Raw genomic sequence first — 27,067 nt, forward strand, 5'->3', positions numbered from 1 at the left:
ACCAATGTCTGTGTTTAATATGGAAACACAAGTTTTACAACATGGAGAGCCAGTTCTTGACAGTGCTGGTGGCACCCTGGAGCTCCTGCTTGTGACCCTGCTGGATGCTGGAGGTGCCATATCCCACTCCTTGGGGCTTTCTCCCCAAAGCACAGCCACAACAGCCCTGTTCCAACCATGGCTTATCTTCAGCAAGCACATTCATCACCCATTTTAAGGAGAGAGCAGCAGCAAAGATCATTATCAGCTCAGCCTTGCCTGAGTGAGCAATCTCTGTTTCTGTCTCATCAAACACTCCTGGGGCCCTCCAGCCTCACAGCTCAGGTGGTCCCTGACTTATCTCACTTCTGAGTTTACCCAAACCATCGAGGGCAGCACTAAAATTGCTAAAAGCACCACAAAGTATACATTCAATAGCAAAAACATCTCTGTGAGCACGAGAAGTAAGAGAGGGAACCGTCATCAGTGTGACAGCAAAAACCAGACCACAAGCTTTTGAGAATGCAGTTAACTGGGAGAATGTTCTGATCCATCAGGCACCACTCTGGTAACTTAGGTCTCTTTCTGCTGGCTGCCCTGTTTTTTTCTGAAGGCTGGCATGAGCACAGGAACCCCAGAAAGCTGCTTGTAATGCCTGTCCCTTCACAGGGAACATTATGAAGCTGTCAGCTTAAATTTGGAAAAAGGGTGGGTTTTTCACTTTATTGATGCACTCTTCCACACAGGATTTTTTGAAAATCTACATCAAACAAGGAAAAACAAATGCTGAGAGGGCAGATTTAGGGCAATTTATCAAGGTCTGGGAAATAGCTTCCAGATGGATGGAGCTGTTTGGTGCTGGCTGGTGAGAAGGAAGCAAGGTATTGTTATTGAATTAGCATGAATCTCTGGTGGAGAGCTACATGGTAGATAGAGTGCTCCTTTCATATGGTTTGCATTTGGACCTGTCATATTTCATTTTTATTCAAAAACCTGTGGTAAAGACACACAGTTCTTTTTTTTGCTTATTAAATTTCCACCAATTCTCCCTGAACTGTTAGCCAGTGTTTTTAAACCCTGCTCCAAGTGCCATGCCTGCTCTGTTTGCTCTTTGCCATGCTTGGCTGGCAGCTTGGTGCTTACAAGCTCACAGTGGTTTTGGGTTTTCATGCACACACTGATGTCACCTGAGAACGTGTGTGAGAGAGGAGGAAGGCTGGATGCTCTGTGAGATGTTTAAACTGAGTCACATCAAGTGTTTACCAAAAGCCTTCCAAGGAAAATGATGCATCCTGGGGTTTAATGCACACTACAGAGTGCTGATAAACTAGAGGATTATTCTTGATTTTTCTCTTTAATAAATCTTCCCTTTATAAACATGTCTTCCAGCAGTATAAATGTATCTATACCAGTGACTTTGTGAGTAAGGGATAATGCAAAAAAACAGAACAACAACCAGCAAACAAAAATCTAAGAGTCAAAAAAAAAAAAAGATATGCTCATAACACAATTTTACTTAGAATAACCTGGATACTTGCTCCATGATACATGTCTTACAGAGTAAGGTATATGCAAAGACTTATGTGTTCTCCTGCTAGTTCTGAAATAATTTACTTTTCAAGTTCCCACCTAAAGAATTCAACATAATTTATGTTAAAAAGCAAATTAATATGACCATTTTCTTATTAATCTGAGGAGATAAACAGGTTGTTATCAAGTAGTTTCAGGTGAAGAGATTTTTTACAACACAGTCTTTTAAATCCTAGAAAAGTTTCTAGTTGACATGCCAATGGGTAGAAAGATTTCTAAGGACAGGAAATTTCCAATTCCTTTTTCAATTATTTAGAAGAACTGTTGTTATTCACTAAGTGTAGGGGCACTGGGGTGAAACAGAAGAAATAAGCTTTATATTTTCCTTTTCCCAGCATTTCAGGAATCTATCAATTACTCTGGGATGCATCCCAGGAAAAAGAGAAAGGAAATGGTGATATCATCAGTGCCAATTAATTCTTAAATCCTACCTTAAATTTAACACACGGATACTTGTGCTTACTTCCCACATGTATGTCTGGTTTTGCCCTTCTTTTTCCCCCTATAATTCTTATTACTTTGTGTTTTATGAGCATCTGTTTCAGCTGACCAGGACTGTAAGAAATATCCAAAGAGGCGAATAAAATCCCAATCTGCAGGATGCAGCCTACTTTGGCCATAGCACCTGCAACCCCCCCGGCTGTGAACAGATCATATGCTTCATTTATTACTTAATCCTTCAGCTACTGACTCCTGAGCTGGATTTCCAGCTACATCAGCTCTGAGACAGAGCCCTGGTGTCCTGAAGCTCTCACGGTGCAGTGTGAACAAGGGGAGTTATCCATCACTGCTGAAGAAACTGCTTTACTCAGTGACCCTTTCCTCAGTTCCCAGTGTGTTATCAGGAAGCCCACAATGACTGGAATCCACAGGATTCATACTTGCAGATCCTTCTGTGGTGCTCTGCATTCAGAGACAGCTGATTTAGGGGTTGTGTCTGATCAGGGATCACCCTGCTGCTCATCAGACTGTGGAAGGTGGATGTAAACTAGCAGGTGTCAACATTCTGCCACCATGGACCAAACTGGCCCTTAATTCTCATCTGAACTGCCTTCCCTTTGGCTGGAAGCCTATGAAATGGGTGGATCTTGTTGCTGGCAGAAAACAAGAAACTAAAAGGAGAGTAAAACCAACTCACCATTTTACACGGATTCTACATCACAGAATCAGAGAATGCCCATGGCTGGAAGTGATCTCTGGAGATTGTACAGCCCAACCACCCTGCTCAAAACAGTGGCAACCAGAGCAAGTTTCTCAGGATGATCTGTGTAGTCAGAGCACAAAGCAAAGCCATTCCAACTGCACAGGATGAAATCTGTGGCAGGGCACAGCTGGAAAATCACACACACAACCTGCTCGAGCAAGGGAACCTAGGAGCCCAGTGCCTGTAAAATTAACTTCTCACAGCACAACAATTAAAGAACCACAAGTGATGGGGAGCAGTTTCTTGCTCCTCATGTAGTTCATTTGGAGTCATACCTTGAAACCAAAAGGGCAAGTGCACTGGTAAAGCTCCACGGGGTCAGTGCTGCACGTCCCATTGTTCTTACAGGGGCTGGAGAGGCAGGGGTTACACTTGGACACAACACTGAGATCCACCGGCTCTGGAGAGGCAAACACAGAGAATTGGATTGCAAAATTAACGCCTCCCATGCACACACAAACGTTTTTCCCCAAGCACTGGCACAAATGCACATGCTGCAGCTGCACTGCACGACACCATGGGATTCCCAGGGATCAGAGAGGCTTTAAGTACTTAAATCAAGTGCTAGGAAAGTCTCAATGATGCTTATATTCTCCTGAAGATGCAAACATATGCTCTGAAAAAAGCATGTTGGGAACCTCCAGGGAGTGGGTTATATATATATATGGCTTTCAGCAATTCCTCCTTTTCTCAGTTCTGGAAATCCTGTAACAGCAACCCCAGGGAACTGTAACCTGACATTTCTGTGGCTGATAACAAGAATGAAAGTGCAGATGCAACAACATAAATAAAAACCATGCACAAGACAGATTTAGTCAGAGGCTTATGGGAATATTTAGGTGCAAAGTGCTCTAACATCCTTAATCGTAACAGAATTTGAAACTTAGTTTTTTCCCTTTCTGGCCAGAAAAATGATGAACACTGAGCTATCTCAACAAAGTGCAATAAAGCCAAAATATGCAAAGATATAAATGCATGCAGGTAAATACATATGAAGCAGTGAAGTTTGTAGGTGAGCAGGGAAACAAACACAGACTAAAAAAACACTAATTACATTTGGGGTCCCAAGTCAATCAATATTTTATGGTTGAGATTTTACAGAAACCTAATTTAGGCAGTTAAAGTCACAGTTATATTCACAGTTAAAACATGGTGATTTTTCAAATGGCTACATTTCAAATATTAATAACTATTAACTCTTTGGCTTTTGTATGTAAAAAATAAAACCTAGCACTTTAAAGTGGCTTAAATTATATCAGGCAGTAAAGATCTTAAAATAATTTTATTTCATTTTCAAGGAAATACATTTTAAAATAATTTAAAATTGGTCCTGTACTAATCAGAAGTGGGCACAGAGCTTCTGTTACTGCATGATAAATGGTAAGAAGGAGTAAAGTGTGAAACATCCTGAAAGTGAAGAAAAGAAGCTTAAATTTGATATTCAAGAGAAGGTGGAGCTCCAGAGTTACCAGAACTAGGGATGAAGAAATCCTTTCCAGCCAGGGATTTGCTTTGAATTGTCCTGCATGAGTTATAAACCTTCACTGTTTACTCTGAACGCTTGCAGAGCAGCAGCAGGGGTAAGAACAGGGCAGAAATGGGCTCTGAAGGGTCTCAGGTGACAGCAGCTGGGCTGTGTCCTGGTTCTGCAGTGATGGTGGTGCCATCAGGGACTGACTGGCAGTGCACAGGCAGTAATGAGGGAAAATACACAGCAAGAAAAATTCCAAATATTAAATAAAGGACTGTTCCCATCCTATTCTGTCTTTGTGCTGATGTCTAACTACATGCCATACATGTTTTTACCTTTGGGGTAGGACAGCAAGAGGAAATCAAAACTGAATTCCTGGCATTGACAGGGGCTGGAATGTGACATATCTGAGTTACATTTGTCTTCATGGTAAAATATACAAAGAATAAACAAGGTTGGCTCCTCTGAGAGCTCATGAGACAGGCAGCAGTGTTGCTCTTTTAGATTTAGAGGTCAGTAAGCCAGAATTTGTTCTACTATTTATTTCGTAATACATGTACATTTTCCATTTATTTCTACGGCATAGATCAAAGCTAATCAATGTAGGAGCTAATAAGAACAGTGTTAGTTCCTAGCAGTTAAGTAGTTCATTACTTTGCCCTTGTGGGTTTGATTTATAAATCCATATAGCAAAATGCCCTCAGCCCAGCACATTCCTTTCCTCTACTGCATAGCTGGGAGGGCAAGTTAATAAAAAGCAGAGCTGAGTTTGCATGACTTGCACATAACACACTTTTATTTCCTTGGCTCTGCTGAGACATAACCTCCTGCTCAGGCACAGGCTAAAAACATATTTTTACCAAGAATAAGTTGAACTACTTTTAAATTTTTTTTCCTAATGTAGAAGTTCCTGGAGGTCACAGAGGACATCTGAGTGTGACCTTCACGCAGCAGCTCAAGGTACCCAGCCCAGCACGGGCCAGCTCTTGGTGCTGGGGCTCAGGGTTTTGGGGGTCAGGGCTCAGCACTCCCTGAAATGGGAATGGGGTGCAATGAAACTGCCAAATCATGCACTGCTTTTCAAAACATTTTTATTTTCATGAGCAAAGGTAAATTTTTGTAGGGCCTGGAGCTTCTTGAACTTTACTGACACTTGTCCAGACCATCAACAGTTTCTGCTTGTGCAAAGACCAACTCCAAATCAACACCTTTTTTCTCCTTTTCTGTTCAGATAAAGCAAGCTATGGAGACTTTTGGGATACTAGAAAGAACATGAGCTCTCCAGTGGACCAATCTAATATTTGCATAGGAAGCAAACAACTACATCTAATATCCTGGATCACAGATTTACTGATCTCTTGCCTAAGTGGCTTGTTTATTTTAGAGAGAAAAAGAGCTTAACTCCTGATATATCACAGGTTCAGAATGAAGAAGACATCCAGCTTCTCTTTCTGGTTTAATTTTCAGATCCTGTTTAATATATAAAATCAATTATTTTCTTTGGTTCACTTCATGGGAACAAGTGCATTATTTGGTATTTTTAGTATTTCTTATACCTGTACTTCAGATTTGAGAGATAATTGTAAAGTCTGTGGTTTGATAATTATGGTCAGAGTTCTGATAGTTTTGAGACTGACATTTCAAAGTAATTAAATTATAAGGTTACAGTTATTAAAGATATATTTGAAAGGACATAAAATTCAGCTCGGCCTTGGGAACCTGTGTTTTAATCTCACCCCAACATCATCATTTGTTTGTTCAGCAGTTTAATTCCAGCACCTATAAAATCACCCTGCCAGGCAGTGCTGTAAACGGGCATGGCACTCTGAGAGACATAAAAACAGGCTTTATACCCTCATTTCCATTTCTAAGAGAGGCTACTGATCCATCTTTTCCACCACAAATATAGCTCCATCTCCAAGTCCTTGTTGGTAAACTAAGCAAACTGCCAAAACCCTTTTTTTTTTTTGAGAACATAGAGATATGTCTTAATCTCACTAATGAGCTACTTACTTAATCCACAAAAAGTGGATCATCTGAGTGCTCTCTAAAGCAGTACAGTCCTGTCCCTGAGTACCCCAAACTGTTCAGAGCTGCCCCTCAACCCTCTCCTGAATGAATGCACACTGAATTCAGATGTGACACATTTTCCATAACCTGCAGTTTCTGAACTGCCGCTGATGGGAGCAGTTTGCAGATCAGCAGATGAAAATGTACTTTTGGTAAATATTTGCTTTCTAGAAGAATTCTCAGTTTCTTGGTTTTCAAGTAAACATACCTAATAACTACAGTGCCGTATGTTTTTATAATATTTCTGTTTTTCGGAATTTTTTGGGGGTAAGTCACAGACCAAAATGAATTATTTGTTCCAGTAGGTTCTAACAATGCCCTATATGCCAACATGCCATTACATAACCTGGTGTGAGCATCAGGAGCACTCACTGCTCTGAGGCCCCCTGCATTTCCTGCACTTTGGGGGGAACACAAGAAAACACAACCTGGAAGGAACTTGACGTTTCGGGGAACAAAACCCAAACCCAGCTCCCCCACGAGGCGCAGAACCAAGGGTATAGAGGTGAGGGTCTTTGTGCAGGACAGGGCAGAGGGTGCCAGCTGGCTCCTACCTTTGCACTGGAAGTGGTGGGTGGGAGTGGTGAGCAGCAGCCTGTCCACCATGGCTTCGGGGCCGCGGCAGCGGGCGATCCCGGGCTCCTTGTAGCCCGCCTTCACCCACTCGGAGAGCCAGCGCAGGTGGCAGTCGCAGTGCAGGGGGTTGGTGCCCAGAGCCCTCGTGGTGCAAAACAGCACAGGTTATTATTTATTTGGCAAAGATAACAAACACCAGGCACAGTTTAGTCTATGTTTCTACAGGGATGCTTTGTTCCCCAACACGGCAAAGATCTGATGAGCATTCAGGAAGGATTTTAGATTTATCTCCTGCAGTATTCCTGCTCTTCTCCTTTCTTCCCATCATTATTAGGGAAGTTGTATAAATACCCGAGAAGAAATCCCTTTTTCAAATAATTGTGCTTGAGCACTGTCACCAGACATACTGCTTTCATCAAATTTATCACACTGATTCCCTTTAATTCTCTGTCCCTCCTGAGCGTGTTCTACACCAAATTGTGTAATTTAGTTTGGATCTGATGACTCACATCAGTGACACCTCACCAGACAAAACACATATGCAGAAGACACCTCCATTTTCCAAACTGCATCCCAGTGTCTTAAAGTTAAGTTTATTTATGACTTTGAAGTCACATTTGCTGCTTGACCCATCATTTGAGTTAGGTCAAATAGTTGAAAAGGATGCATTTACGTAGTACAGTTATAATTCTCAGAATTTTTCCTTTATTCATGAATATCTATCCAAAAGAAAACCAACCTTTTTACCTTAAATTCAGGTGCTGCCTTGACTAATTTTACTTCTCTTTCTCTTAAAGAAAGTGTATTTTCAGGCAATCAGTCAATTACAAAGAAAGTTCACACTTCAGCAAAGTCAGTTTGAAGCCGACTAATTGTTAAAAATGTGAAGAAATGCATGTTGAAAGTCTGTATTTATTTTGCTCACAGTCAGCTTAGGACTTCAGCTGTACAACACCTGAACTGACATGAAAGGAAAATAAACTAAATAAAGAATAGCACAAGGAAGAGATACTAAAGAAGCAATGATCCAAATCAGTTTTTAGACTTTAAAATTTCTGCATATGCTATAAACTATTTTTAACATGGTACTGTAAACTCAAGCTACTTTCAAATAAAAACATATCAGGCAGAATATTAAGATAGAAACCTCAGTAAATTTGTTGATACATTTCTATTGGAGTGACTAATGAACCCACTGTGCCCTAGACAGATTCATAATGAGAGTTCATGGGTTCAAACCCTGGCCGGGGCTCATTCATCAAAATTAAATGTGTACTGCAGCTCAGCATTAAAAAATATCCATCCACTCCTCCTGTAAATCCACTGCTTACAATGGAAAAAAACTACTGGGTTGACTTTTTGACCCTGGAACTGTGATCAACTGGCTCACTTGTCCAAGGTCAAACAAAATGCAGCAGTGAAAGCTGAGAAATTTTTAGTGTTGAGAAACTGCCAAATATAAAATGTGAGTAGAAGGACAACAGAAAGCTTGTAACCATGTTAATTAATATTTATAAACTACATTAGAAATAAAGATGTTATATAGTCACTAGAAATGATTATTAATAATATTGTTGACAACTTCAGAAATGTATCCTTCCACACTTCTGTTTGTGGTTTGTGCTTTGTTTGGGGGTTTTTGCATTTTACTTTTTTTAGTTTGGTTTGGGTATTTTTTTTATTTTTAAAAAAATTATTTCTAGGAACTAGAGATAATTCTCATATTTTCATTCATGAGTTCTAACATTCTTTTTCAATTTTGTTGCCTATTATAGCAAAATATTTCCAGAAGGTAAAAATATCTTCTGCTTTAACGAAATATCACCAGCAGCATTTTCAAAATGTTGAGCAGATATTTCTGTTCAGACACTTATTTTGTTTAGGGGAAACTCTGAATAAAGTCAATTAAAACAACTCAATCCATGATAACGTTGAAAAAAAAGAGGAGAGGACAACTTATTTTAATAGGCAGTTAATAAAAATTGGAGTAATTCAGCAGGATTAGAAATCTGAGCTGTTTATGGGAAATAAGGTGGAAATACTTGCTGTACTCAACATCATCTGTTGCCGAGGGTTTGTGGAATCCCTGGAGTGCCATGGGGTCAGTTTGTGTGTGGGCAGTGCTTGGGACACTGAATCAGTGAAGGGTGAGGACAACTGCAGGAACAGACCTAACTGGGAAGGTGCCAGTTCCATCCCAAAAGATTCTGGCCTCTTTTTAAGTCATATTATACATGATCCTACAGGAGTGCTGTAGGATTCTTATTATTATCAGTAAAGTCATGGCTTAAATAGACAACTATTTGATTCAACTAAATAAAGTAATAAATAATAAACAAAAGCAGTGTACAGCACATACAAACCTACCTCCAAATTCAGTGAGCTAAAGCTATGTAGTTTGTTATGATATCTCCATTGGAGTGAGATGATGTTCATGACATAAAGGAAATCTGGTGAAAATGTTCCTGTAGGCTTTAAACAGCTCTGGAGAAAGTGATTGGACCATCTAGATTACACTTTTGTCCCTCCAGTTACAGACCAACTCAAAACTATTGCAAAAGACTCTGACTAAAATCAATAGTTTTGTCTGTGCTACACAAACATCTCTGTGCAGTTGTAAAAGCCAGTTTGATGTTCCCCTTGTCCTGCCACAGGAGGCTTGGGCTGACCATCCTCCCCACAGCCTGGTACTCAGCTCTGCCCTGCCACAACACCAATCCCATCCTCAGCCACACCTTGCACGGTTAAGACAAATTTTTGTTCTCCCATGCTTTAGGAATTTGATGGGTAGCAAGTCCAAACTGACTCCAAGTGCATGCATTCTTTCTCTTTGAAGATCTATGCATCAGGAGGGGCTCAAAATGTATTTATTTTCAATCACATATGACTCAGTTTTGAGTAAGCACAGCTTTTTCGGGCATGTGAAGAAAAAATTCATTGTGGCTGCTAAAAGTTTCAGGATCCTCTTTAAGAAACTGGAGAGCACAATTGCACTGTAAAATTCAACTGCTCAACTGTGCAAATTACACCCCAGACAGGTCTTATTTATTTTATGGATCCTATTTATTACTGTTCATTTGGGCTTTGTGTATTTTACATTTCTGGCAGCACATATATCTAAACAGAAAGACTGCAGAGATTGTGTTGGGCCAAAGGGGATTTTATCACTCCCTAAGGTGAACGGTTTACCCAGGAAAATTGGATCTCCACTTCATTTAATGTAAACCCTGAGGGAAATCCAAACAAATGGGACACGATATGTTTATTCCTTGAGCTCTGAAAACATCCCCAGCAGCCAGATTCCCAGTATGGAAGGTGTCACTGCACTTCCAAAAGCAGGTACAGGGCTGCAGCTCAGTCACACTTTCAATCCCAAGCACACAAAATTACTTGACTAAACTGGGAACAGGAAAAATGAATGTGCAAAACCAATGATACCAAGGTGTAAGCTGGAAACACAGAAGATCGTTCTTCTACTCAAGTTGCCCAAGTTCTCATGATTTCTGTCCCTACCAATCTGAGATATTTTGATTTTTTACTGTTCATAGAGGAACAAAGACAGAAAGCTGCCAGGAATGTAGGTGCTATCCAGAAAATACTTAAATACAATGTGAATCTGGTGTTCAGGGAAGTGTTCTGGAAGGCATGTTAAAGGTTAAAAAGAGACAATAAATAGATATAAACCTATGTTAAACATATCAGCTTGTGTGTACATCAGCATCAAGGCAGAAAACATCTGTATCAGCCTGTGAAACCACTCACTTCACAGAGGGACCAACACATCCCCAGCCCTCTGATTAACTGAGGACAGTAATCAAGAAACCTGCTGCACAAAATTGCTTTTCTGACATCAATTATCTAATAGTGTAAAGTATCACACACTATCTCAGTGAAAAAGCATTTTCTGGTCACTCAAGTTTAGTTTGGAGCCATTGCAGCTCTTTGTCTTTCATCAACTAAACTGCATCTGAAAGTCTCCTGGCCCTCTACCAGTATAATATTAATTTCCTCAAAAAGCTGAAATGCCTAATAATTTTTGCAAACTATGGAATGAAGTATTAATGCTGTGAAATGACCAATTTCCATCTGATTAAATATATATGTCTGTAGTAGTGATTCATCAACAAGTCCATATACTGACAACATTCCAGTATGCAAAACATATGACACTTATTAAGCAAAGAATTCACATTTGCTTAATATTTGCTCTTTGTGGGAGGTTTCCTGTCTCACTCTCAAACCATAATATGCTCTGCATTTCACATTGACAATGCTGAAAGAAAACCTTAAACACAAAGTCCACAGCAGAGAAAACTGTCACACTTGCTCATTTGGTTTTCCTTAGGAAAATATTTTTATAACTAATAACAACAGGTCCCAGAAATTTTTATTTCCTTTGAACAGATGCACTATGAATATCCAGAGCACATTATGAAAAGTGAGCAGGAAAAACAAAACAGCTATACAATCCTACCAATGTGTGCTGTTTTACAAATCTGAAACCATCAATCAAAGAGATGAAGTCAGGCAGAAGTACTTACAGATGGGACAGGGACACCAGGTCATTGAAAGAGCCCTCAGGAACACTGGAAATATCATTTCCATGGAGTGTCCTAGAAGGGGGAGAAGCAGGAAGGTATCAAACCACAGTATTTTATCTGTTCCCTGCAACTGAAGGAATTGATGCTTAAAAAGCATATTTAATTTTGATTCTTTGGGAGTTAATCTTTGAGTTTCACAACTCATGAACTTCCATGCTTTATCACCTCTCCCTCTAGGTGTTGGCATTTAAAACAATGATGCAATCAGAATTGTTGGTGAGTGCTGCTGTAAATTAAAAAGGTGACATACCATTTATTCTATTAAAAACCTATTGATGACAAGTAGACCCTCACATCCAGACCCGTGTTCTCTTACAGAATCCCATTAGCCAGAAGCACAGAAAAAACAGAGCAGGGGAAATAAGAATTGTGAAAGTTAAATTAAGTATTGACTTCAGAGAGATCCTAGGAGAGAGAGCAAGGGTCCCCAAGGGTAATTACAGCCACACTTTGCTGTTCTTACAGTAGAAAATACATCTCTGTGCTACCAAGGAAAGCACCTGAAATCAGTTGTTTTAGGATATTATTCACGCTGTGCAAAGAAACTATCTTCTTTTAGCAACATTTTCAGGACTTCTGAAAGGAGTGAAAGGGTTCTCCACTGTTTCCAGGACAATTCAAGCACCCATTTTATCTCCTTCCTGAGAAATACATTTGTGTGTGGGCTACATAGGGAAGCATAAATGGGAATTACTGTCAGTGCCCCAGACATGGCAGAGGAGGGTGGAAAACAGAAAGCTGCTGTGTGTTTTGGAGCAGCTCTTACCCTCGAGTCATTTATTTTCTAACTTACCTGGTGTTTTGCTGACACAGCAATCACAGTTTTTAGTTCTGTGAGTGTACATATTGTTGAAACATTGAGTTTAAAACAATCCAAATCTCAACCCATGGAAACAGACAATAGCCCCAAATGAAAAACAAAGCATCTGATTTTTGCAGCCTTTCTTCCCTGACACCACTTTCAGCTGCACCAGGATGTGCATGATGCCCTTCCAACATCCTGATTCTGAAATTTCCCTTTAAGCCTTCCTTGGTTTTGACTATTAATAATAACTTGGCATATATAAGGGTGTATCTCCAAGAAATGAATCTGAACAGGAACAGGAAGGATATGAGCTCCCACACAGTAACTCCAGATAAAACACACTCACTTAATTCTGAACAGAATGACCAACTGAGTGAGACAAACCCCACAGATATTAAACAAGGAGTATTTTGTTGGTGTGAGGAAGTCTAGTCAACCACTCGTGATCAAAATGGTCAATGAAATGAACACATTTAAATAAGCAGCTGCTCATAATGAACTTATTGCAAATCTTTGAAACTGCAAGACAATTTTCTGTAAACAGACAACTTATGTTAATCTTTGAGTTGTATCAGTCACATTTATCCTGTGAAGGAGTACAATTTCTTTTCTAGGTGTATTGGAAATATCCAAGAGAAGCTGAAGAATGACATAGACATGTATCTGCAAAAAGTTAAACCCATCAAATAAAAACTTTAGAAGGATTGGCTTTATTACACTGAGGTGTTTCATGGATGCAAGTGCCTGCATTTTAATAAAAAAATCATGTCAACAACATCATCACTCTTGTAACTAAAATGAAATGACAAATGCTAACCCCCCCCCCCTTAAAACTCATAATAATAAATAGTGGCAAGAGAATTCAACAGTGCAACAAAATCTTTCCTCTTGGATCAACATCAGAAACACATTTTTATACCAAAACTCCTTATAAGCAAATGGTCAAATAAAATTTTTCACATTAGTACAGTTAAAGCACACACACTGATGTGTGTATTCTCCCTCAAAGCACAACTTCTAGGGATCCCCCTGTCTAAACTTCAGTAAACAGCAGGGGTATGGACTTAAGGTGATGTGGATCTCCTCTGGAGGACAGAGTAACAGAACACTTGAGAACTCTTGAAATCAAAACTTCCTTCTACACAGAATCTCACTAATTTATTCCTTTGTCTTCAGGGAAGGAAATGAATTCAACATATCCTTTTGGACTGGGGTTTTCTGTTTGTTTTTCTTTTCTGAACCCTTCCCACGTCCTGCCTGCCAGCCCACTGTCCACAGCACTGGGTTACTGCAGACACAGGGGGGATGTGTTTTTGTGAAGAGCCACAACCCATCAGGGGCAAACACCTCCAGGGAACCCCCAAGGGTGCCAACCCTGCAGGAACCAGCACAGCTCAGGTGCCAGGGAAAGCCACAGTGTCACTGCTCCACGCTCACAACAGCAGAGCTTTCACAAATTGACTGGATAAATACAAGGGATCATTCTCTTATGCCTAAAAACAAAAAATATAATAATAAGGAAACACCCAGATGCTTCTGTCAGGTCAAGTCAGTGCAGCACCCAGCAACGAAAGTGTACTGCAAAAACTTTGTGCCCAAAGATTATTGGTGACAGCTTTATCATCCAACATATTAGTGTTTGTCTAAGCTTTGAACTGCAAGAAATATCCATCAGTTTTCAGTAAAACTGGAGTATCTGTTAATAGAATATTCAGTAGGTAATTTTATCCCCTAACTATAAGATGAACAATTATTTAGTGACCTTAGAAAGTATTTTGATTTTTGGACTTTGCCTCTTAACTAAGTCACATATGAAAATATGTGGTTACACAATAATCTTTAAAATAATCTTGTCAGGCCATCCAGAGAGTCTTAATACTTATAATTTTTCTCAATCTCATCTTCCTTAATCTGTTTATATTTAGTTTCTAAGAAGACTAGCCTTGGACAAATTAACTGAAAAACAAATCCACAACTTTTCACTGTAATAGCTTTGGCTCAAAAACCTACTGATATCAACTTATGCTTATTAAAAAAATTCTCCAGACTTTACGTCCTGTGCTCCCCAGCACCCTTTGGCTGCTGTTATGGATAAACCATGTGAAGGCTGAGATTAAAGTCCTGATTGTGTAAACATTGATAGATATTAAGATATTAAACATAAACATGCCGACTCTGCAGTTTTCTCACTTGGGCTTGTGCTGAAAAATCTAAGAAAAGGAGTTCAGAATGAAATATCTGTCAAAGACCAAGTGCACCATACAGCTATCATTATTCTGATTTTCAAAGCACTTATTTACTGTATTTACTATAGAGGCAAAAAATGAAGAAAACGTAAGGAATTTGGAAGACCTTCATGAGAAGTGTCTGCTACCTTCAAAGGCATGCCCAGCCAAAGGTAATGAGATCCCAATATTCTTTTTTATTAAAAAAAAAAAAAGAAGTGGAAATTGTTTTGCTGATGTTTTCTCTTTTAAGTTCCCCTGAGAGCGTGGATAATAAAAAACTGACAATAACAGATTTCATATTGTCTCTTGGAAACCATTTTCTCTTTGGAGAATTGATTTTTAGTAGCAACAGTGATGACACGTGGCAAAAGTTGTAGCTGATACCAGAGTTTTGTGGGCCATAATAAATCAAATCAATCTGGAGGCTTCCAAATGCAGGGAGCAGAGACAGAGATCCCCATTTAGGCTTCATTTCACTGCTCTGTGCAAGGCAGTGAGGGGTTTCTCCCTTGAAGAAGGAAGATACTTTCTGAGTAGCAGATCATTTTAAAAAGCCAAAAAACAACAGTTGTCATTAAAATACTGCCCTCTGTTTCTGCCCATATGTGGCCTGCAAGAACAGAAGTGAAAAGACAAACTGTAGCTATTGGAAAGAGGGAGGCACGGTTTATCTACAGTGTAATTCAGGGTAGAGAGCCCCACACAAGCTTTAATCAAGCTAGCTTGCATATCAGAAACAGGCCAGAAGACAGCTCCATATGGAATAATTTATTTGGCCATGGAACAGAATATATTAATCTGTGGCTGAATTTCAGGACTCATGTAACAGCTCAAATGTGACCATCCTAGTGCGCTAGAAATCAGGATCCCGAGCCAAACTTAAGACAACAAATCCAAATCACGTATCTTTCTTGTTTTTACTAATGAAAAGTGGGAATCCAAAACTGTCTTGTAATTTGGGAGGTTGAATCTGAGATATCTGTTTTACCACTGAAACCACAGTGAAAGGCCTCAGCCAAGCAGCTCTGCCTTATTGCTTCCACAGTCCCAGTACTGCCCATGTTGACACTGATTCCACATTTATGGAGCCACTGCTCTTTAAATTAACACAAACTTCTGCATCTGACCATCATCTATTTTTTTTTTTTTTTTAATGGAAAATATCAATGTGAAGTGTCAAAGCACTCAGGACAATCTTGACCTCCTCTGTCCTGAGCTTTGAGTGTTCAGAGCTCTTTCTCCTTCAGCACACTGAACAAACTCACCACAGACAAGCTATTTAATTTATCCCCTTCGGCTGCTCTGCAAGTCACGGTGACTCATTCATGTTTTTGGGCCATGGGAAGGTGCCTTCTCCACCTTCCTGGCATGTGGAGCCAGGTGTCCACAAAACCAAGGCAGAGTTTGTTTCTGACAGTGAGAGGCAGTGAATGAGACAGAAGCAGGGGCCAGTCCTGTAGATGCCTGAGGAAATCTGGGAGGAGGCTCTTGCTGTGAGGAACAGGCCCACAGCCCACACTCTTAAACAACATAAAGATGACTTTCACAAGAGATTGTAAACAAATGGTTTAATCCAGAAAGCTGCTTTCAGCAGCTACACTGGAAAGAAAGGAAGAGTGCAGAAAAGGACCTCCCAAGCAATAAACCACACATGGGGAGCCTCTGAGCAGGCCCCCACTCAATATGAGGTGTAATTTTAGTCACAACTTAAGAACATTTGAGACAGGCATCTCAGCATTACTGGTGCCCAGCCACTGGCTTGATTTATTCACTGATTTAGTGTGGGGGCTTCTAACTTCCCTTCAGATCACATTCTAGCCTGCCTGCATAAATCTGAATCAATAGGAAATATTCTGAAAATGCTCAAGTTTTCCACAAAGACACTGTTGCTGGAGCATCCAAGCGAAACTCACACTCTGACCAAGTGTGTCCAGGCTAAGAGAAAAGTCCATTCCTGTGGAGCACCCAAACATTGCTCAGACAGAAGAGACAGACTGTGAAGTGTTTCAGAGACCTGTTCTCATGACAGTTCCTGTACCCAAGCTTTCAGAGAAAAGTCAATCCTCCTGCAAATACGTAACTCCATCTTTAGCACCCACCTGCTCTGGCCCCTACCAGACAAACTGCACCAGAGCACAAATACATTGATGTTAGTTGTGAAAATTCATGAGCACCTGCCCATGAAACCCTCCCTGGCATCAGCTGCAGCTCAGCTGCATTGGAGGAGTTGCACTTACAGCACTCGCAGAGAGCGGAGCCCGTTGAAGGCGTGGACGGGGATGCACCGGAGCCTGTTGTAACTCAGGATGCTGCAGAAGGGGAGAGCAGAGTCACAACTCCGTGTTGGCTTTGGTTATTTCACTGCTAATTCAGCCACAGATAAGCATGGAAAGCCACATGCTTAAGCAACAAGAGATGCACTAATTGCTCAACAGCTTAGATGGTGTTGGAAAAGCAATTAAAGCTGTTATCCAAACTTTGGGCTACTTACAGTGTTGATAACTGAGTCATGTTGCTGAAGGTGTGATTGGCCAATACACTGATGCTGTTGTTACTCAAATCACTGAAGAAACACAGAGAAAATATCATTTACATGTATGAATTAAGAAAAATGCCTTTCTGGAAAGGTTACATAATATCTGCACAGCAAAATGCTTGAAGCAATTGAAAAGTCATATATTATCAACTGGTGTATTTTCTGACCAACTTTGAATGAGCTATAAAGGAAACGCACATCAGACTTCCCTAGAAAGCCTCAGTCAGAAATATTAAGGCATCTTTCCAGCACATAGCACTCAATGAAAAGAACAAATGAATAAATGATACAAGCAATGCTGAATATTTACTGTTGCAACTTGCTTTACAATATATTGCAGGCACTCAACTTCAAAACGCACATCATTTTGACAGCTACTAGAACAAAATTTCATTTAGGCTCTACCAGAACATTTTGTTTTGTTATTGGTCTCCCCTGGAAAGCAAAATTAGAGATGTTTCCAAATAAAAAAACACTTAAAGGATTCCATTTTTTCCTCCATGTTGTTTTTGTCTGGGGTTGCCCAGCCCATAGGACTGGAGTATCTGCACAGCTGATTCCAACAGGATTTGAAAATTCCTGATAAATAGTTCAGGCAGGAAATTTCACTCCTGTGTATTTCAGGGAGCAATTTACAGAACAAAGTCTAGCTGTGTCTCTATCTGCATGACTGTTCACAAAAGAAACAGCAATGCAAATTGCCATTGCCTTAGCATTATAAATACTGCCTCATCTAGCACAAATTAATGTGTCTCCTCTGCTAATGACCTTTACAGATAAATCTGCCAAGTGAAACTGCAGCAGCCTGTGTGAGAATTTTGTCCTCTTGGGGTCCTGCAGAGCAAGGGGCTTCTCAGGCACCCCACTCTTCATGAACATTTATTGGCAGCAGTGTCCACTGTGAAATTCTTTCAAAATTCAAATTACAGAAGCTTTTGGGGATTTGGTGGTGGTTTTTTTTTCGCCCCCTCACCAATTATTTATGTTCCACCAACAGCATAGTGCAGAAAGAGTCATGCAATTTTCCTGACATTGAAACCACGTGTCTCTTACATCAGTGTCAGGTGTCTGAAGGCAGAGAGCCCCTTCGGCACAGCAGGCAGATGGTTTCCTTCCAAGTATCTGAAAAAAGGCAGATTTGACAATTACACAAACACGTTAACAAGAACTCACATCACTCAATCTGCACCATGAATGAGGACAATATAAAGTCAGTCACTAATGAAATTACCTTTGATTCATTGCTTTGAAACTCCAACAGCTTTTACTTTATAAATTAATTACCCCACATGCAAAGCACAACAACATCTTATTGATTTACTTTATTTGTTTTACAACTTGAAAGTGCATAAAGGATTTCTTGCCTATAGCAAACAGAAATGACCATTTGGTTCTTCTGTGACAGCAGCTGAAGAAGGGGAGAAAAAATTGCATGGCTTGTGTCCTGAACTTCGAGTTACCTTCCCAAGTGCCTCCAATAGTGCTGACTGCTCCCTGACCTTGGAGGGAGGCTTTAAGTTCCTTGTGCAGCCAGAATGGGAAGAGGAGCTGCACTCCCAGATCTCTGTGCTGCAAAAGGTCCCATTTATTCCAGCATCAACACAAACTTCTACAAGTTTGATGGTGCATCCACCACAGCAATATGCCCTCCTTACCTCTCCTTTTCACACTGCTACAGGAGGAGAACTTGGTATAAATTAAAGACCAAAGACCAAGCTCTCTTGGAACAGAGGTTCCTCCCACATGCACTAAATATATTTAACAACATATCTTGTGTTTCCAGTGTGGAAGCTGCTTGAGACACGACTGAACCTATTTCTATGCAGACACAGGCATGGTAGGGCTAAAGGCTTTGGGGATAATCCTGAGTCCTCATCCAGGCAAAAAGAGCCTCCATTTTGCAGTTTTTCTCCACTGAAGAAACATGATCAGTGAGTTACTCAGCAAAACCCCTGAAAATATACAATACTTTAAAGAAGCTTGCCTAGAAGTGAGCATGGGTACCCCAGTCTGCAGAGCTGATTTGTGGCAGCAATGGGATGTGGGCATTTCCCTGTTCATTACAATAAAATAGAGACAGAGCTGGAGGTTTTTTCCCTTAACCTTGGCTTTTAGGTACCCCTGGAAGATACCAGTGTAATAAAGTTCCAATGGAAAGTGACTACTGTGCTACCATGGCAGTATCAAGTTGTTTCTCCAGACATCTTCCAGAAGCAACATCTACCTGGGAAACAAATCCATCCTTCTCAGAAAGCACCAGGGAGGAGGAAGGCATTCCTCCCTCCATAGCTGGGATGAAAGAGAAAATGATATTTCTCTTCCTTACACAATGCAGCTGACTTTTCCTGAGGTAGACATGAGGCAATGCAATGATATGGAATGTTTTGAAACATAATCAAGTGTAGCCAGGAAATGCAGCCCACAGACACCAGAACACTTAATGTGCTGCCTCTGCTGCTGAAAACAGAATCCGATAATCATGTTAAGAATTTTTATTCCACACATACAATTTCCTTTTCTTTGGCAACAGGCCCCCTTATTCTGCACTTACAATAGCAAACAACAATAATAATAGATTATCCTTGTGCTCTGTGTTCCCTTTCTGTGTTAACTGTAACAGCACAGAGATACTTGTGTAAACTAAATCCAAGAAAACTTTCCCACAAACTTTATTTTTACATCTTTCAAAAAATAAAATCTATAAAAAAAACAGAATTTCTTACATAATGTATTTTATAGCCAGCATTATTTTTTCCCCCATTTGTTCCAGCTTAATTATCTCTCAACATTCTCTGCTGCTTCAAATCTCTTTTCTGCTGAACTCCAACTGAACTACTCCAGCCAGGCTCACAGTTATCCCTTCTGGCTGTGCACAGGATCCCATCCTGGCAGAGTTACCCCTGAGAATGCACTGGAGCTCACCTAACTCCTGCCAGGATTAGGCTGGACACGGTGGGAATACTGACTTCTGACTTTTTAACCAAAATAAATTACTTTCTCAATTAAAAAACCCTACTGAACTAATTAATCTCTCCCCTGACAATGATCATGAGTGTTGAGTGAGAGAGTTTCAGAGCCAGCAAAGCAGGGACAGTCACGAGCCAGAGGACAGGTTAGTTGTGGAAAGCCACTTGCTTAATTTTGGCTGAATCTGTTATAAATTATTGTGAAATTGTTATAAAACATTGTGAAAATGGAGTTCCTTGGTAATTTCCCACTATAAATTGCTATGTGGGAGATTCTCAGAATTTAGACATGCATGTCACATTTTTTAACAGGGCAAACCACGTCTCTTTTCCCCAGCCTGCTGTGGATGCAGCAAGATACTGGGAGTCTGTGCCTTCTCCTTCATCCCAGGAAATCACAAATCTCAAACCCATGCAAGAGGGCAGGTTAAGGTTCTAGTCTTTATTCCAAATGTAAAATTCTAAGGATTTCTAAAGGAAATCAAAAGCAGGTCATGTATTATGTATTTGCAAGTTATATATGATTTTAGTTTAGGAAAGGAGACTCTTGCAATATGTTGAATTCTTCAGGAATGTATTTTCAGGATATTCTCTTGTTGGATCTCAGTATGAAACAGCCTGCAATTTAAACAAACTGATGGTAGTGAGCCAAAGTTTCTCCCTCCTCTTTTGCTTTCTGGGGCAATCAAAAGTCAAGGGTGCACATTTTAATTCAGTGCTTTATGAGTCAGACTAACATAGACATGCAGACCCCTGGAGTTAAACTCCTACAGAAGATCTGCTTTGAATAGCTCTGGATTTGCACTGCAGCAATTTGATGGTTATATAAATGTGCTAGCAGAAAACTGCAATACTCATACCAGTGGTACAGTTTCTGAATAAACACAATTTAACTCTGAAAAAAGTACTGATAACACACTTTTCATGCATCCATCAGAACAATTCACCACTGCTAAACCTCTCACCCCATTATCCAAAGCGTGGCAGCATTTTCTAAGCTGAAGGCAATTCTGAAAGCACATTTAAGCACAGGGAATTTAAAATAACCAAGGCTTTTAGGGCATAAGAGGTTGCCAAGTATCAGGAGGATCTGGGATGCAGGATTGGAGGCAAACAACTGCAGCAGGGGAGGTGCCTCTGTCAGAGCTGGGGCGTGCAGGGGAGCTGCTGGGCTCAGCAGGATGGATGGGGGCTGCAGGGGGATTGGAAGCTGGACACAGTGAATAGAAGAATTATTCCTGAGGGCAAATGGGCAGAGACACAAAACTTTGTGTATTTATGTATACATCTATATAAATTAAAAAAAAACCACAGATGAAGCTACAGATGCCCTGCCAAAAAAAACCCCTCAAAATAGCCATAAAAGAGTGAATGTGGAAGGAAGATTAAATTTTTAATTTTTTCCAGTATTTAGCCAAAGGAATAAGATGTCCATGGCATCTGGTATGCAAAGAAATTCTGATATGAATGAAGAAAAATACGTCTCATTTTAATTCTGGGAATCAAATTATTAATATACAGAGTCAAGAGTGAGTGTCAGTTGCCTTAAAACAGACCCTGACTGCTATCCAAAACAACCTCATTTGCTTCCTAAGGTTTCTAGGCTCTAGTTTAAATATCAGATTAGAGGGTTTTGGTTTTTTCTTTACCCTATGAATGTTGCTGAGAATCCTCAAATCTCAATAATGACTTGTAACCAACAAGCAATTACCAGATCAAAAAGTGAAAAAAAAAACCAAACCAAAAAAACCCCCAAATATGTGTTCAGCTCCCAAAGCAAGCCACCACCTCCCCACCTGGAAAGGTTTCTTCTAGAACATGGCCAAGGGGGTTGGCACTGTGGGACAGGGCCTGCAGCAGCCCCAGGGCTCATCCAGCATCTTCCACACACACCAACATTGCACATAAAAAATTTAAAAGTATGCATAAAAGATGACAGCTGCTCTTTTCCCAACTTGTCTATTTTTGTACTGAAACCTTTTGGATTGGAGGTGATATAACCAGCACAAGGTGCCAGAGCATCGTGTAACGATTTGAATCACTTGGAATCCTTTTTGTACTGAAATGTCTATTCAGTCATAAAGTCAAGCTCGTAGTGGCAATCTGTGCTAAGAGGAGAAACTGGAGAGAGAAATCAGTTCTCAGGCAGCAATTGAAAAGGCAGAAAACCTTGAAGTATTCCACAGAGAATGTTACATTACAAAAATCAAGATACTTGGCAATTTTAGGTAGCTCTAAAATTAACTTACATCCCAAAGTCTTTAATGTCCATACACAGTATCCTAAAATTTTGAGTCAAATTTTATTTCCTAAAAATGGTGGTCTAAAAAAGAATTGGACTGTGAAAGATGAAACATCCACAAAACATGAATTTTAAGAGCTTCAATTTCAGTTTCTTTAGAAGAAACAAAAATCAAGTGTGGATCTAGGTTCAAATATGGATCTTGAACTTTTGTAAGCTTTGGCAGATTTGGACTCTGGGTTCTGCTGTACTTGTACATCAGATCACAACCTCCATGCCTGACACACAGAAACGTGGCTGTGCTTGAGAGAAAGTTAAATTTTAGTCTCTGCTAGTGCTAATGTCACCTTTCTGATACATACCCAAACTTTACCAGTCACTGAACACATTATTTGATAGTACTGATATTATTAACTTTTTCTAAACTATCAGGTTTGAAATGCAGGATAATTCCTCTATTTCATCTGTAACCAAAATATCCTGTATAGAACTCTCTCTTCTCTCAATGGGACAATCCTCCTCTGCAGAAAATGAGCAGGACCCTGTACACCTAATTGTTTCTCTCCTTTGTTATCAAAGGAAAATTCCCTGATGCCTGTGCTGGGGGTCATTGTGCAGGACAGTGTGAATTGCCAGACAAGCAAGAGCATTTGCATTCTCAAGCAGATCATTTTCATCAAATACCTCCCTCCAGAGTTTCCCTTTGATCAGCAGCAAGACAGGCAAACTGAAAAACGGTGCTAAACTGTTCCAATATTCCACACCTATCAAAACTGCTTTGGGCATATTTGTAGCATGGATTAGCACGGCCCAGGTAGGAGCCACTGCTTTAGTCACAAGTCAAAGGAAATCACAAGTGTCTTGGGAGCTGGAAAAAAAGGGCTGGGATTGGTGGTAAATACCTCCCAGTAGATATGAAAACTGATGTGTCAAATACATGAACCTACCAGGCAGAACAAAAAACAGAAAAGGGAGAGAGAAGGTTTGTGAGGAAAGAGAAATGGCAAAAGTAATGTAAATATTAGCCTGCATTAATATAAATGGAAGGAGAAATAATCACTAACAATGATGTATGGATGCAGGTTTTTCTAACAATCCCACCAGTGCTATCCTATAGCCCAGTGTCATGACAACATTTGGAGTTTAGAGATGACATGATTGGTACATATTTATTCTAAAACACACCACGCTCATTATGTTACAGCTTGTGCACACGCCGTCCACATAATTGCCTCCAATGTTTTTCCCCAGTGCAAAATGTTATTTGCTGTAGGTCCATAAAAGCAGCTGGATGCTGTCAGATAAGACTTTATTAGAAATAGACTATACTTTTGTGAATAAAAGGAAAAAATCTAGTGTTCACACACTTGAGGTAATACATAAAAGGAGAAAGAGCATGGGAAACTTAGTTCAAACAGATTTAGGGGAAAAAAAAAAATAGAAGAAAAGGAAAACCTAAAACACTAAGCAGCAGTGAGGCTGAGTTCCAAACTAGCTCATTGCATGAACATTTTACTTTAGAACATCTGGAGCAGAAAACTGGATATGTTCAAAAACCCCAAGGTTTCTCTTCGGGGCAAGCAAACAGTGGGAAAAAATGTAGGCAGTACGTAAATATACAGTGGAGGAACATACAGTGAAAGAATTTGCAAGAAACAACATATTTTCCTATTCCCAAGAAGCTGCAAGAAAGTTTGTCCATGATGATGGGGTTTTCTGAAGGACAATAGAAATTTTTGTTTCTGGAAAAGAGAAATTTTTTGCATCATCACTCCTCCAGAAAGCCAGGACACTTAGTGATCTTTTCAGCTCTGTTCTAGATGACAGCCTTCCATGCCAAGGTAATCCCAGCTCCCAAGGGTGGTACAAACCAAACACAGGGATGTCTCCTATCATTCCAAGCTCTAAATATGAAGGAGTTAATGGTTTTCACATGTCTTGTCTATATATACATTGAAACAGAAACTCAGAATGAACACTGAGAGGAGCAAGGATAAAACTTTGCTGGGGATCTCTTTTGCTGAGTGTAGGTACAGTGAAATTTGACCCAGAAAGGGGAACATTTCCCCTATGTGCCTGTGCAAGAGATATGCTTATTTTTGCACAGTGCTATTTAATATCTGTTACAAGGCAAGGATTCCTGTTTTAAGACTATTTTAAGACCTCTAAGAGAATTTAAAGGAACATCTGAGAAGGCTACATTCAGCCACAAGAGAATGGCATAAGTAGATATGTGGAAGATCTTTTTCCTAAGCCATGTTGCACAAAATCACTGCAGTTTAATAAAAAGCACTGCAACCAATGTGCCTGGCAGACGAATACGTCAGCAAGGGAAGGTTGTAAATGTCAGACTGGTGCATTCATAAAAATTGCACTGAAATGCTCCAGTGCATCCTGTCCCTCCTGCAGGGAGGGAGCTGTGGGACACAGGGACAGGAGGCTCTGCATGTCCTTGTCACCTCCTCGGCACCTGGGACTGTGGGCTTGGGAAACTGAACAAGGCAAGTTTGTTGTTGTGCCCAGGAAGCTTTTGGGTTCCCTCTGCCAGGTTCCAGCTGTCCTCAAGATGAGGCAAGAGGCTGGGTTCTATATGAGATGCAGCTTACCACAGGAACAATGGCAGTTCTCCAACACAGAACAATAAAAACGTGCAAATTCACACTGGTAACTTGTAACCTGCATGATACAGCAGGTTATGGCTTATATGTCTATCTCAATCTGGAAGCAGAAGAAAAGCAAGCAAGATTAATTATTTTTTATTTACTTATTTAATTCTCGTCACAGTTTCCACAAACACATGAAATTTTCATGCTTCGGTACCTGCAACCCATCTTTTGGTGTAGATACAAATAAGGAGCTCAGCTTATGTTGGTTGAGAGGAGAATGAGATCAGGATTGAGTTTTGAGACAGCTGGGACAGATTCAAAGGTTATATTTGCAGAATATGAAATATTCAGAGCCAGGCAGTCCATGGCTGTCTGTGTTCTGCTGACACATTTCTGGATGGAAAGCAGAAAGCTGAACTAGAGCTTTACACAGCCAAGAGGCTCCTACTGAAGAAGACAGTCACGTAAACTCCTATGAACTCAAACTGCTCAGTTCCAGGCTATTGCTTCATTTGCCAAGAAATGGTTAAGAAATATAGCAGTTTTTAAGAATGTGAGATTAATTTTACTCTTTTTGTGAAAGCTATGTCATCAGGGTATCAGATAGTATCACTAAAACCCAATATGCAAAATTTAAACATAAAAATTCCTCAGTGTGGCAGTGGAAATCAAAGTAACATCTGTGATATCTTACTGCTGGCAAGTTACATTTGAATGAAATGAAACCTGAATAAAAGCAGAGCAGAGATGACCTTGCAGACTTCTTAACACTGATGGTAATATATAAAGGAATCCAGGCCAGGAATTGGCTTTTAATTCAATTCACTATTAAGCATGCCCTGGTCAGTGGTGTTCCAAGGACGTATTCATAAATGCAAAGTTTCCATGTTAAGTTACCCCAAGCACTTCCAGTACCCTCATTCACCAACAAAGCCCTGTATTTGTATACAGCACTGGTAAAAACAGTGTGAACACCTCATTCTCCCCCTGTGAAGGGAGTAAAAATAATAGTAGGTACTAGAAAGTAGCAGAACCAGATTTTAGTTTACTATAAAATTCACTGAACATACCAACGAACTCAACCAATTATTTTCACATAGAAATGTTGATGAGATTCTAACAAGTTTCAGCAATGACTCACCTGGGATAGATTTGAATAAGGGCCTAAAGGGGGAAAGCTCAGTATTTCTGCTGCCAACTGCTTAAGCCAAGCAGTTCCACCAGGATATTTTCTTTCCATGGAAAGAAAATCCACTATAAAGTCCTAGTGAGGCGTAGATGAAAAGACAACTAGAAAATGGTTCTCAACTAGGATGAATTTACTTTGCAATATAATCTAATTGTCTGTTATTTTAGCCATTTCATGAGGTTTGGAGAAAAGAATTCCTTGTTTCCACCACCAGCTTCCCTTTTTTTCTTTTTTTAATCTCCTCAGAGGATAATTAGCTCACAGCTGCGTAACTCAGGAACATATTTTCATCATTTCTTCGAACTGCCTCTTGTGAGCTCGGGCTCTCACAGAAGCACTACAGGATTATTTGATGCTAACAAATGCATTTGTTCCTACACCCAAAATTAATGACTACAAGGACGGATAAACCCTGTTCCCATTACAAAGCGATTTATTCAGTCAAGGGACAAATCAGAATAAGAATGATGGTCAGAACATACGGGAAGCACCAAAGCACAGATGACTAAAGTCTAAGGCAAACCCCCCATGGACCCACAAAGCCTCACTAGGATGCAGTTTGATGAAGTTCTCGAGGGAGGGGATAGGTAAAAGGTAACTTACAGCTCAGTCACGTCCTTGGGAATTCCCTTGGGCAGCATCCGCAGCCCTTTGTTGCTGCAGCGAACCACGGAGTCCACACAGGTACACTGGGAAGGACAAGGAGGGGAAAGCAAGCAGCTGCTCTCATCATTACCTGCACAGGGAGAGAAGCAGAGTGGAAGGAAATCAACATTCCAGCCCAAGACACCCCCTCTGAAGATAACTGGTGACAAGGGAGGGGCACCCTGAATCCAGGGGAACCATCACAGCATTTTAAACTAGAGCCAATGCTTTGGATCACCCTGCCTTCATACAACTTTTTTAGGCAAAATGAACAGTTCATAAACTGAATAGAAATATTTTTAAATACTTTTTTTTTTTCCCTAAGAAGAATAAACTTTGTAATTCTGCAAATTATAGTG

At 40.2% G+C, this 27,067-nt stretch overlaps 1 protein-coding gene across 3 annotated transcripts in view; it reads right to left on the reverse strand.

The window, feature by feature from the left end:
• SLIT3 (slit guidance ligand 3) overlaps window positions 1–27,067 on the reverse strand; it is a 468,211-nt gene that overhangs the window by 62,027 nt on the left and 379,117 nt on the right. For all 3 annotated transcript variants that reach the window (XM_058848842.1, XM_058848841.1, XM_058848843.1), the window contains exons 21-27: window positions 26,667–26,799; window positions 18,114–18,182; window positions 17,016–17,087; window positions 16,762–16,833; window positions 11,432–11,503; window positions 6,869–7,032; window positions 3,049–3,173 (exon numbers count right to left, since the gene is read on the reverse strand). In XM_058848842.1, coding sequence (XP_058704825.1) covers window positions 3,049–3,173; window positions 6,869–7,032; window positions 11,432–11,503; window positions 16,762–16,833; window positions 17,016–17,087; window positions 18,114–18,182; window positions 26,667–26,799 — 707 coding nt within the window. The remainder of the gene's footprint in view (window positions 1–3,048; window positions 3,174–6,868; window positions 7,033–11,431; window positions 11,504–16,761; window positions 16,834–17,015; window positions 17,088–18,113; window positions 18,183–26,666; window positions 26,800–27,067) is intronic.

This window comes from Poecile atricapillus, chromosome 13 (assembly GCF_030490865.1).
Source record: "Poecile atricapillus isolate bPoeAtr1 chromosome 13, bPoeAtr1.hap1, whole genome shotgun sequence".
NCBI classification, from domain to species: Eukaryota; Metazoa; Chordata; class Aves; order Passeriformes; family Paridae; genus Poecile; species Poecile atricapillus.